Raw genomic sequence first — 13,269 nt, forward strand, 5'->3', positions numbered from 1 at the left:
TCTTATTTTTAGCTCCAGCTTTTTCCTTTCTTAATATGGTGATGAGCTCTTAGGCCAGTGTGGGGACAGGGGCTGAGGAGCCCTGGACATGGGGTGCGGGGGAGGGGAAGGAGGCTCTGGGAGCCTGGGTGAGAGGTGGTGGAGGTAGGAGGATCCCGGCCCTTGTGGAGTGCCCTGGCCTCAGAAGGTTATCCGTCTCCCCTGCCAATCCTGGAGACATATTTAGACGGGACCAGGTGGGGGCCGAGGGGTGCCAACCTCAGGGGCAGCTCCGGTTCCCTCCCCGCCCCCTGCTCCTATCCCTCCTCTGGCCCTTTTTCTCTTGGCTCTGTCGGCAGTTTCTCCAGGGCCGGCAGGGTCCTCTGTCCACTGCTCTGGGCCATTCCCCACCCCACCCCCACTGTGAGCCCCCAACTCAGGATTTGGGACCCAGGGGCCCCTCCCTACTCCAGCTAACCTCTTCTAGACGAGACGCTCAGACTCAGACCCCACTACCTCCATGAGCGCTGCGGACAGGATGGGGGCCAGAGCTGTGCCCGGCCTGCGGCTGGCACTGCTGCTCCTGATGGTGCTAGGGACACCCAAGTCAGGGGTGCAGGGGGAGGAAGGGCTCGACTTCCCTGAGTACGATGGTGTGGACCGTGTGGTCAATGTCAACGCAAAGAACTACAAAAATGTGTTCAAGAAGTATGAGGTGCTGGCGCTGCTCTACCACGAACCACCCGAGGATGACAAGGCCTCACAAAGACAGTTTGAGATGGATGAGCTGATCCTGGAGGTGAGTGACGGGGTCTGCAGGCTGGCAGAGCAGGCCCAGCCCCTCTCTGGACCCCTCTCTCCTACAACGCCACGTGGATCTTTGAGGGTGGGACTGGGGGTACCGGCAGTGCAGCGGGATCCTGCTTCCACTAACAGGACACAAGTGGCATATGACCTTGGCCAAAAGAGAGAGAAATTCAGGAACCCCAAAGTACCCCTGTAGCCAGGCAATGTTAGCAAAGAGGGGAGCTGCAGGGAGAATCTCTCCTCCGTGCTAGAGGAGGCTGGCAGCACTAGGTTTGGCTAGGACTGGGGTGACCTTGGGGGCACCCCAAGGCGGGTGCAAAAAAGGAAAAGAGAGTTTCTTCATGGGAAGGAGAGGAATTGCAGTGCACCCCCAAATCTACCGTCCTAGCCAGAACGTGCCTGTTCTCTATACACTTTAGGGGCTGCACTCCAGAGAGTTCCAAACGGTATAAATATAAATGTCATTGACATTTTATTTGCATGTTTTTGTTTAGTCGCTAAGTTGTGCCTGACTCTTTTGTGACCCCATGGACTGTAGCCCAGCAGCCTCCTCTGTCCATAGGATTTCCCAGGCAAGATACTGGAGTAGGTTGTCATTTCCTTCTCCAGAGGACCTTCCCGACCCAGGGATGGAACCCACATCTCCTGCTTGGCAGGCAGATTCTTTACCACTGAGCCATCTGGGAAGCCTGCATGTCACTGATTTCATAGCTAAAGGTGTAATGGAGCCCACCATGCCTCCCACTGGCCTCTCAGGCCCCTCTCTCCTCCCCCATCCCATCTGCCCCTACTGGATCAAGCTGGGCACGCCGACTGGAAAATTTTTGTGTTTGGAGGCGGCTTCACCATGCCTTCCCCAAATTGTCTTTGTGGGAAGACTCTCCTCACCCGCTAGCTGACCTCAGGCATAAAGGAGAGAGGGCCTATTGTTACAAGGAAAAAAGCCCGTGTTCATAAATGATTGGAGACTTGGTCACACAGCCCTCCAGGAGCCGGGATGTGTTGGAGGCTCCTTGTCCAAGCTGCTGCAGCCCCTCTTCTAGCTTGGCAGCACAGAGAGGCCCCAGCTTGCCCAGAGCTTGGAGTATTTCAGGGCAAGACACCAGGATTGCAGGCTCTCATTTCTGTGTGCCCCTGCCGCATGCTGGAACCTGCCATCTGATTAATGAGCTGAGTATTTTTATCCTGAGTGCTCAGCATCCCTGGCCATCCACCTGCCAACCGTCTCCCTGCCCTGTCCTCCTGAGAATCTGAGCACAGACTCAGGCACTCAGATGGGTAAAGGTGGGGGGTAAAGCTGCAAACTGTGCCCAGTGCAGAGCGCATCAGGGTCAAGAGCCTGGCAGGTCGGGGTGGGGTGGGCGGGGCACAGGGACAGGGGCCTAGGGCTGACACTCCATAGTGTAAGGACAGGCTGAAGTAGATAGTGAAAAGCCAAGTCCCACTCCATTGAGGAAAGCCGGGCCTACTTCACCTCTAGTCTCTCTCTCTGTTGGTCTCTTTGCCTCTGCGGGTAACCTCTCCCCGCTCCTCAGCAACATGAACAGACCCATTACCACCCTCTCTCTCTCCAAAATTCTCCCCACTGGGAGTCACTCAGAAGAATCCAAGGGACGCAGAATATCACCCCCACACTGAGTATGGCCTTCGTATGGAGGACAGGGCTCAGCTCTGAAGGAGGGAAGGGCCTCAGGCATTCTGAAGATCCCTCAGTATCCCTAAGGAACCCATAAGCACATGTGCAGTGCCTTCAAGTTCAACGTAATAAGCACATTGCAAATGAGCAATGGGCTTCCCAGGTAACTCAACGGTAAAGAATCCATCTGCCAAGCAGGAGACGCAGATTTGATCCCTGGGTGGGGAAGATCCTCTGGAGAAAGAAATGGCAATCCACTCCAGTATTCTTGCCTGGGAAATCCCATGGACAGAGGAGCCTGGTGGGCTACAGTTCATGGGGTCCTAGAGTCAGACATGACTTAGTGCCTAAACAACAATAAATGAGCAGTAAGTGTTCAAGGATTAAATTTGAACCAAAGACAAAAAAAAAAATGGCCAGCGGGGGGGCGGGTGGCGGGTAGAAGGGAAAGTAGAGATATCTTGGATCCTGGAACAGTGTCAAGGTCTCATAGTTCCAGAATCCCAAATGACCCAACTCAAAAGAACGAGATGGGAACTAGTGGTTATTAAGACTTTCAGGGGCTGATTTTAACCCTAACTCTCCCTTCAGTTGGCAGCCCAAGTGCTAGAAGACAAGGGTGTTGGCTTCGGGATGGTGGACTCTGAGAAGGACGCGGCTGTAGCCAAGAAGCTAGGTAAGGGTAGGAGGAGCAGGAAGCGGTAAGTGGCAAGTGAGGAAAGACTCAAATTTGCAGGGGTATGGCTGGGGGTTCCAGGCTCTCCGTTATTCCTTACAGAGAACCATGCTCAAATCTCAGAGAGAGGTGGAACTGGCCTTCTTTGTACGTACCCAAAAAACAGGGCTACGTGCTGGAGGAAGGGGGTAATCAGGGAACACGAGTGCGGCTGGAGAAGCCTCCGCAAGCTCCTCTTCCAACCCCTCCCCGACCCGCAGAGCTGCGGGCCGGATGTTACAGCACCAGACGCCAGGGGGCAGCACAGGCCGAGACCGGACTCCGGATGTGGATGGGGGAGGGGTGGTCAGTAATGAAGTCATCCGGTCAGTAATAGCAGAAGGTTAAAGGGCCCGGGCTGGGAACTAGCAACCTGAGTTCTCAGAGGCGGTAAAAGGAATATCTGTCCTTGGTTACGGCAGATAGAGAAAGGGAGACATCTTGCTAGAGTCTAGCACCCTCTGGAGAGCCCCTGGGGCCAGACTAGCCACCTAGGCTAAATCCAGGGGGCTGGACCTCAGGGATGTAGGGGCTAAGAGGCAGTGGAGGTGAGCAGGGCCGGGGGCAGGGGAGGTGAAGGATGGGAGAGAGGGTCCAGTGGGATTATGGAATGGGCTGTGATCCTGGATTTGGACCCTCGGATCTGTGGGAAGGCTGGAATCATGGCCTACCTCTGGCTCCCTGCCTAGGACTGACTGAAGAGGACAGCGTTTATGTTTTCAAGGGGGATGAAGTCATTGAGTACGATGGCGAGTTTTCTGCTGACACCCTGGTGGAGTTTCTGCTTGATGTGAGGACCCCTTGGACCTAATGGCCTTGCTTAAAGACCTCATGCCCATCCGACCAACTCCAGCCTCACACACAAACACACACACAGAGGCTACAGAGAGCCCTTCCTCCCCAACAGAGAGCCCCTTTCTCCCTGATCCCTCTCCCTGTCTCTGCCACTGAGTTCAGAGATTCACTCTCATTCCTTCAATGTCCTTGCTCTTCCAGGTCCTAGAGGACCCTGTGGAATTGATTGAGGGTGAACGAGAGCTGCAGGCATTTGAGAATATTGAAGATGATAACAAACTTATTGGCTACTTCAAGAACAAAGACTCAGAGCGTGGGTAACCCTCAGACTCCACTGCCCCCCCACGCCCCACTTCATCTGCCCTCCTCCCTCTCCACCTCACCCACTGGCTCAGACCCCTGCCTCATCACCCCTCTTGCCAGGGTGGGTCCAGCGACTGCTCTGATCTCCCTGCACTCTGTGTTTCCCATACAGGCACCAAGGCATTTCCCTTCCCTGCCCCCTCACCACTCTATCTACTCTCAGAAAGCTAGAGGGAATGGGTCTCAGAATGAATCCATTTGCCAAAGAACTGGGGAGACAGAGCGGAGGCAGAGGTGGCTCCCTGGCAGCCCCTGGTGGCCCCAGAGACTGACTCTGCATTCCCTCCTTAGATTACAAAGCCTATGAGGACGCCGCGGAGGAGTTCCACCCCTACATCCCCTTCTTCGCCACCTTCGACAGCAAGGTTCTCCTCCCTGTGGCCACCCTGAGTCTCCCTCACTCCTGTCAGCTGCCCTCCAGACCCCCTCCCAGAATCGATGGGGGACCTCCTCCCTCCTTACACACTGGTATTCCCCACCCCACCCCACGCCGGCTTCCTCCACTCCACAGATTTCAGAGGATCTAACCCCTCTCAGGTTCAACCGAAGCCCAGAGAAGTTAACACGTGTCCAGTGTCACAATGGCAGTGACAAGGGCCCAGGTTGTCTGACTCCCTGTTTGATACTGGCTCCCTCCTAACACTCTCCATTAATACTGCTTCTCCCCCTGACTGCGTGTCCCCTGCTCCAATCCCCCATCCCGTTCCCCAAAAGGTGGCAAAGAAGCTGACCCTAAAGCTGAATGAAATTGATTTCTACGAGGCCTTCATGGAGGAGCCTGTGACCATCCCAGACAAGCCCAACAGCGAAGAGGAGATCGTCAGCTTCGTGGAGGCACACAAGAGGTAGGGATGGGGGGAAGCCCCCGAGCAGGGCGGGCTCCTCCTCAGGAGCATGTCTGAGAGATGGGCTGGGGGAAAGGCAGCTGAGCAGGAGCCTGGTCTCCCCTGGAGACGAATACATCTGCGGGGACTAGTGCTCCCTGATGCACTGATGGTTTTGCACAGTATTTTGCACCCCAACACTTAGCCAGAGCCTTACACACAGAACGCGAACGTGAACGTGAAGTCGCTCAGTCGTGTCCGACTCTTTGCGACCCCATGGACTGTAGCCTACCAGGCTCCTCTGTCCACGGGATTTACCAGGCAATAGTACTGGAGTGGATTGCCATTTCCTTCTCCAAGGGATCTTCCCAACCCAGGGATTGAACCCGGGTCTCCCGCATCGTAGGCAGATGCTTTACCGTCTGAGCCATTACACACAGAAGGTGCCCCATAAACCTGTACAGTTCACTGTGATGTGAGACCAGTGTTGAGTGCCTGTGGTCTGCTAGGAACGCTGAAGTGCTCTCTTTCTTATTCTTTTTAATCCTTTAACAACCTCAGTTAAAGAGAGTCCACAAGGAGTGTCAGAACAGGGATCCTAAGCCAGGTCTGACCCGTGTTCTTTCCCACACATGGCCTACACCAGTGGTTCTCAACAGGGCTGGAGGGCTTGGGGAGGTAGGGGGACGATTCCTTCCTCCAGGGGATGTTTTGCAATGTCTAGAGACACTTTCAGTTGGAGAGAGTACTACTGGTGTTTAGTGAGTGGAGACCAGGGATGCTGCTTAATATCCTGCAGTGCACAGAGCAGCCCTTCCACAACAAAGAATTATCCGGCCCCAGATGTCAAATGCTGAGGCTGAGAAACCCTGCCCTACACTCACACAGAATTCTCTTCCTTCACAGTCCTCCACCACTGCGAACACCCATTCATCACTGAGAACACTACTTACCGTCACCCTCCCCCTCTAGATTACGGTTCTCTCCCTCAGGGCAGAAATATGCTGGCCTCACTCAATTCTGTCTGCACAGCACCTAGCACAGCGTTTAGAACATCTCCAGCACTCAATTTGTGAAAGAATGAATGAACATCCAGATGTCCAGTTCTTTCTCCCAAAAGTCTCTTTTCCAGTCCCCTTGCCCACCCTCTGCTCTCCCACCTGCTTTAACCATGCAATGATCTGGGCCTGGTGCCCGGAGCTTGGTCTTTTCCAGATGGCTCGGTTCTGGGCTACAAGCTGTCTGTGCCCTAGGCGTGACCCTGTGGCAGCCTCTGCTTACAGGGATCTGCTGGAGCCAAGGGTGTCCTTCTTGCCCGCTGAGTAGTGCCTTTTTCTCTCTTCTAGATCAACCCTGAGGAAGCTGAAGCCTGAGAGTATGTATGAGACTTGGGTGAGTGCCCCTGGATGGGGCCAGGCCCGGGGCGAGCATGGGAAAATTCAAGGCCTGGGAACATCTAGTCTTGCTGCTCCTCATGTCTTGCTTGTGGGAAAGACAGTGCACCAGCCAAGGTTGAGGGTTTCTGTTCTGAAGAATGTGTCAGGAGCTGGGGGACACACTTAACTTGATGACGATGACAAAAGAGGAGCCCTAAGCTCTGGGGCTGAAGGGTTTGCTAGAGGAGTATGGTGACAAGAACATACCTGCTTCAGAAGCTAGACTGCCGCAAGACTCAGGTCCAGGGAAGACCTAGGGTCTGTTCTGGGCTCTCTGACTTCAGGGAGTATAGCTAAGGTCTTCCTCCCCACACCCTTCAACAGGAGGACGATCTGGATGGAATCCATATTGTGGCCTTTGCAGAGGAAACTGATCCTGGTGAGGAAGGAATACTGGGTTGGATTTGGGATGCAGGGGCACTGGTGAGACGGGGAGATGGGGTATTAATTAGAGAGTAGGCTTTTAACACGCAAGATGTGTTTTCTCAGAGCATAGTTTACAAGCTAGACATGTGGAGCTATGGGACGCGGGCACAGAGAGCTGGACTCCAGATTCCTCTGTGCCCCGTCACATCCTTATCACCTGTGTCCCCTCCAAGATGGCTATGAGTTCTTAGAGACACTCAAGGCCGTGGCCCAAGACAACACGGACAATCCTGATCTGAGCATCATCTGGATTGACCCTGATGACTTCCCCCTGGTAAGAATCGTCCCTGGGCACTGCTGTCCTTGGCAGGGCCTTAGCCTGGAGCATGTCCTGAGGGGGTCTGTTTCAGAGTTCCTATTCCCATCTCCTAGTGGAGGACCCTACTGCATGCTCAGGGGCACTAAGGGCATCCTCAGAAAGAGGACACAGATTGGGACGTGTGGGAACAACAGGATTCCCAGAGCAGAGGCTGAGCAGGTAGCTCAGGTGCCCAGGGGCACCTTTCTCTTTCTAGAGAAATCCAGAGTTTGGGGGAGCAGGGGCACATTAACCCTGCGTGTGGGTGTACATAATCACAGAATCAAAGCACAGAGATTCCATGTCTCAGGGCATGGCTCTGTTACCAGCAGAATCCCCAACACCCAACCTTCTTTGTTGAAAAGAGAACTAGATAAACAAACAGAAGTGTGAGGACCAATGGCAGTCACTGATTATAACTACCTTAGAGATGCGGGAACTGAGGGCCAGGGAGAAGTGACTTGCCCTGAGTCACAAAGTCAATCAGTAGCAGATCCAGGATCAGAGCAGGCTTCCTATCTACCAGTAGTTTTCTTCAGAAGGAAGTGGCCAGTGTCCCCAGCTGACGCTCCTGATACTCTCCTTTTGGTATATCTACTCTTTCTTCAACTGCTTAGTTCTGCCCATTCCCTTCAGGGACTGTAGCTGGACCCATCGCCCACCCCCCACGGGCTCGCAGTGTCCTCTGTCTCCTCCTCGTTGGCCCTCACACGCACCCTCCTGGACTCAGGTATTCCTAGCCTCCATTAAATTTTACCATATGTGGTCTCTCCACAGCTGGTTCCATACTGGGAGAAGACATTTAACATCGACTTGTCAGCCCCGCAAATAGGAGTCGTCAATGTTACTGACGTGAGTTTCCTTCCATCATCCCTGGCTGACCTCCACCTCTGCATCCCAGCATAGCTAGTTCTCTGCTTTGCTAACTAGGAATTGAGGGCCCTTCCCAGAGGAATCAGACCTGCCCAGTCTAATGGCTGGAAAGAGGGAAAGATTCCTGCCCTGAACACACTCCTGCTTCTATCTGTTGGACTTTGGCTGCTCGTCCTTCAAAGCCCAGTTCAAATCCTCTCTTCTCCATGAAGTCTTTCCAGATCTCCCATTTGGAATCATTTTCTTCCTCCCAGAGCCCATTTGGCATTGAGAACATGACTTTAATACGGCTATTATGTATCATGTGTGTCTCTTTCAGTAGTCTTTGAGCTTTTAGAAGGCAGAAATATCCTCTTTCACATACATCAGATGCTTTAACATTTGTTGAGTTGAATAGCTCATGGTCTGCTTTCATATAATTCTCAGTCTAAGTGGTGAAGTAGGTATTCCATTAACCACCAGGCCAGATCTGATCAACTCTATAACAGAAACACAAATAAAATGCCAGGAAAGCACAGAAATCAGTGACCTCTACCTGTGAGTCAGAGTGGGTTTACAAGGAGTAGAGTTTAAAGTGGAGTGTAAATCAATCATACCTCACTTTTTAAAAATAAAGAATAAATTATTTAAATCTAAAAAATTTAAATACACTTCAGTTCTGTGAGTGAAAATTATGAGACATTATTTCCAAACTGATGGAAAAGTTACTGCAAAAGGTCAAAAAGAAGGAAAATGAGTATCACGCCTGGGAAAAGGCAAGTCGGATTTTATGGCTTGAGAGTCCGGAGATCTCTGAGGATGATGCCAGATAAGCAGGTTTCGGAAAGTCTGGAATGCTAGAGATTTTCTGACTTTATTCTCTAGGCCATGAAGAGTCACCAGTGGTTTTGCATCAAGGGCATGATACAGAGGTCTGTTTTGTGAAGCTCAGCACAGCAAGAGCTAGTAAGAAAGACCAAAGGAAGAAGGTCTACTTGCTGACCCAGCTGTTCTTTCTATTTCCACTGTCACTGTTCCAACCTAGACCTTCATCTGGACACTTTTCCTGCCCAGGGACAGATGCAGAGAAGGGGACAGAGGATGTACAGAGTCCAGAGAGTGGGAGGACAGGTCTAGAGACCTGAGTCAGGCTTAGTTCTGATCCCTGGTCTGTGCCATGTCCTAGGCGGACAGCGTATGGATGGAAATGGATGATGAGGAGGACCTGCCCTCTGCCGAGGAGCTGGAGGACTGGCTGGAGGACGTGCTGGAGGGCGAGATCAACACAGAGGACGACGACGAAGAAGACGACTAGTTGCTGTGGCAGCCGTCTCCTGGCCCCACCCGCTCCCCTCCTGCTCCCCTCTCCTTCCCTGAGCTCCTCCAGGGACACTAGGTCGCGTCCTCCGCCATGGGGCTTGTTGGGGTCTGTATGCTAGGTGCTGAGATTTCCCAACACACCAGCTCAGCTGTCTTCTCTCTGGCTCCTGTTCCCTGTCCCACTGCGTCCCAGTATCAATTGTTTCTTCCGTCACTCCCTTCATGCTTTCTTGTGACTCCCCCCTTGCCATATCCATGGGTCCCCATCTCTTCTGTTCCCCCCACCTGAGCAACTCTTCCTTACTCTCTCAAGTCCTCTGTCCTTCTGATTGTCCTATCCCTGGCCAGGGAGAGTACTGTGTTTGGGGCTGAACTTTAGCAATCTCTTGTTGATGTATTTGGGTCAAATGAGACCTCAATAAAGGATCTGGGGCAACATTAGCAAGTGTCTGCTGATGAGGTCTCACCCCTACGGCAGGAGGAAGGCAGCTAGAGGGTGGGGGATTTAGGTGTGGGTACCTTCTTAGGGGACTGTGATCACAAGGGGGTGGGGCTCTTCTCTGCAGACAGTCATCCCAGAGAAGGTTGGGTTATTTATCTGCTGCAAGTCAACAACGCTTTTCTGAACACATGGTGTTCCTCCAGCACCACTGTCAGGCTCTGGGAGAACAGAGAGTGCTGGGCCTGTCCCTGCTCTCCAGCTGATTAGTCTCACTGGGAAGTCAAGACAAGCACACTAAACAATTGAAGAAAAATACAAAGCAATATATAATTAAGTGATTATGTGCCACTTGATAGCATCCTCCCTTGCAGCTCTTATTTGAACAGCAAGATTGAGCCCAAATAACACTTCCTCGGTGAGGCCTTCCCAGAGGTGGCCCTTCCTGCAGCTCCCTCCTCTGGGTTCCCACCACACTCTCTCCATCCACCTCCTTCCACCTGTATTCTAGTGTCTGTCCTTCCCACCAGACTGTGAGCCCTTGAAGGAAGGAAGGACCCCAGGCTTTTTCTCTGTGTCTACAGGATTTGGTACACACCAAGTCCTTAGTAAATGTTTGTTGAAAGAAGGAACAAATGAATAGAAAAGACTCAAAAAAGAGAGATGAGAATGGGTTTTGATGGCTTCATAAAGGAAATGAGTATTTTCTAGGTCTTAAATGAAGAGTGGAATTTACTGGGGCAAAGGAGTTGGGGAGGAGACATTTCAAGTGGTGAAAACATCAAAAGCACTGGCAGAATGTGTGTGCCATGCTAGGGGTAGAGAGGAGACCACACAGACAAGAAGAGTTCAAATGGTGGCTGTGAGGTTGGTGTGCATCCAGGGCTAGGTTGCAGAGGTGTCCTGTGAGCTAGGGAGGAAGAGCAACATGTAATCTGGCAGTGATGAGCAGGATGGATAGGGGGAAGGAAGCTGATGGAGATACCAGAGGCAGGGAGTCCAGCTCTTACCAGACTGTTACAGTAATCAAGTAGAGTTGGAAGAACGTGGGCTGGAACAGTGGTCAAGGGAATACAGAGAAGACCTTTTATTTTGTACAACGGGGATTCCCCCAGACCTGGGGGCCCACTTGCAATCCTGGCAGGAAGGACCCACATTCTCTCCAGCACAGGCCCAGGCTGGGGTAAGTGTCATGGAGTCAGGATTTGGTGTGAAGGACAAGCAACTGAACAAGCCCATAACTAACGGATGTTACAGTTTTCATAGTCTGAGTATAAAGGCATTGCTGGACAACTTAAGAGGATGTCTGAGCATGGATGAAGGAGACCTAAGGTGAGAGAAGTTTTCACCCTCCACAGACAAATCCAGGAAGTCTTCCTGGAGATGGCGGCAGAAGCATAAAGTAGAAACCACCTATTCATCCAACTTGTACCCATCTGCTACTGCTACCGCTAAGTCACTTCAGTTGTGTCCAACTCTGTGCGACCCCATAGATGGCAGCCCACCAGGCTCCCCTGTCCCTGGGATTCTCCAGGCAAGAACACTGGAGTGGGTTGCCATTTCCTTCTCCAATGCGTGAAAGTGAAAAGTGAAAGTGAAGTCGCTCAGTCGTGTCCGATCCTCAGTGACCCCATGGACTGCAGCCTACCAGGCTCCTCCATCCATGGGATTTTCCAGGCAAAGTGGGGTGCCATTGCCTTCTCCATGTACCCAGCTAATAAATGTTTAATACATGGTGCGGGCACTAGGCCGATACAAAAACACTGCAGAACCTACTCTCTAGCATAGGTCAGTGGAAAGCCCCAGACTGAATGATAGCTCCCATGTTTTAAGCATCTATCTGTGCCAGTCACTAGGGACTTACAATTTCTAAATCTCACAAGAACCCTGTGAGACAGACATCAGTGTTCCCATCTTACGCACAAGGACACTGAGGCTCTGAGGCAACCTGCCCAAGAGAGGAGCAGAGCCAGCATGAAGCCCGAGTCCCCTTACCTGGCTGCCTCTGAAAGACCTGGATCTTTCACAGACTGTAGACAAGTCATTCAGTTTTTCTGAGTCTCAGAGGTGGGTCAACAAAACAGGTTTTGGCCCTACAACTTAGAACAAAGGAGACATATGCAAAAGCAAATTAGAATATGTTACTATCACAGGGGCAGTGACAGGGCACCCTGGGGAGAGGATGCCATAGCAGAGAGAAGGGCTGTGAGGCCCGAAGCAGCCAGCCTGAGCCTCTTCTAGGGGAAGTGTAGTCTCAAGAAAGGAGGGGCTCACCTGAGGCTTCCTGAGGGGTCCCCTGCTGGAAGCCAGGTGAAGGAACCCAGGCTGGTACTGAGGTGAAGCCGGGGCATTCCCGGAGGTGACACAGACACTGATGGGGCTCAGACCTCATCAGCAGGCTCTGCCAGAGTTGAGGAGAAACCCTTCAGGCTGGAGAGGAAAACAGGCTTTTCTAACTTCTTCCTTCCCTCTTGCAGTCTGCCTGAGAATCTGAGGGAGGAAAGTCCCTAGGGTCGAGGGAAGTGAGAGCTGCCATGCTGGGCCTGGGCAGAGGGGTAAGGCAAAGAGACAGAGGGAAGCACGGCTCTGCAAGTTGTCTATATTTGCATGCTGAGCTCATTGCTGCTCTTTTTCTCCCCAGAAAATAAAATTACATCACGATGCAGGGGGGAGGGGGAAGGCTGGAGGGTGGTATATTTGGGAAAGGTGAGAGGAACACAAGGGGGGAGGCCGGCATCATCCTGGAGAGAGAAGATCTGTAACTCCAGGACAGGCGAAGAAAGCCCCCACTTTGCTTCTGGACTCCACTCCTCCCCCCTCTCCCACCTTCAAGGTGGATAAATCTGAGTGGTCATTTACTACGGCTCCCCTGACCCATAAAGGGAAGAAAAAGGTTTTTTCAAACACAGAGTCAAGCAGCTAAAAGGATCCAGAGGCCAAAGGCCTTCCAAACTCTAACTTACTCTTTGCCGTCCAGGGTCCCCGCCACTGTGGTCACCGAAAGGTCTAAGGGGAGGTGTGTGTTCCTTCGGGAATAATTAAATCTGAGAATGGGGGTTCGCTGCTTAGGGGAAAAGGCAACGTCCCTAGTCCAGTCCTCCCTTACTTCTGCCCCCATCCCGAGTCTTCCAGAACCCCAGCCCCCTCCTGCCTCCCCTCCCCCTCTCCCGCCCCTCCCCGCCCCCCGCCCCTCCCCGGCTCTGACATCACGGGCCGGCCGGGTGGGGTGAGGCGGCGCCGGGCTCGGGCTCAGGCTCCGCGGGCGGAAGAGGCGGCGGCGGCGGCGGCAGAAGCGGCGGCGGCGGCGGCGGGAGCCGAGGAGGAGGCTCCAGACGCTGCTCAGGAACCGGGGACGCCAGAGTGCCCGCTCCCCGAGCGC

The 13,269-nt window shown here is 52.9% G+C and overlaps 1 protein-coding gene and 1 long non-coding RNA gene across 2 annotated transcripts; one reads left to right on the forward strand and one right to left on the reverse strand.

Annotated features, from left to right (window-relative positions):
* The first annotated feature begins 181 nt into the window (after positions 1–181).
* On the forward strand, positions 182–9,892 carry CASQ1 (calsequestrin 1 (fast-twitch, skeletal muscle)). The gene is made up of 11 exons (XM_010846874.1): positions 182–778; positions 3,014–3,098; positions 3,827–3,927; positions 4,134–4,245; positions 4,587–4,660; positions 5,010–5,140; positions 6,466–6,511; positions 6,880–6,934; positions 7,155–7,255; positions 8,057–8,131; positions 9,318–9,892. The coding sequence occupies exons 1-11, from the start codon at positions 500–502 to the stop codon at positions 9,444–9,446; spliced, it is 1,188 nt and encodes a 395-aa protein (XP_010845176.1). The 5' UTR covers positions 182–499; the 3' UTR covers positions 9,447–9,892.
* On the reverse strand, positions 8,138–13,022 carry LOC104993566. The gene is made up of 3 exons (XR_825846.1): positions 12,165–13,022; positions 11,886–11,989; positions 8,138–8,631 (listed from the first exon to the last, which is right to left on the reverse strand). It is a non-coding gene; the product is annotated as an uncharacterized LOC104993566 (long non-coding RNA).
* Between the last annotated feature and the right edge of the window lie 247 nt (positions 13,023–13,269).

Source organism: Bison bison, unplaced genomic scaffold (genome assembly GCF_000754665.1).
Source record: "Bison bison bison isolate TAMUID 2011002044 unplaced genomic scaffold, Bison_UMD1.0 scf7180017864240, whole genome shotgun sequence".
NCBI classification, from domain to species: domain Eukaryota; kingdom Metazoa; phylum Chordata; class Mammalia; order Artiodactyla; family Bovidae; genus Bison; species Bison bison.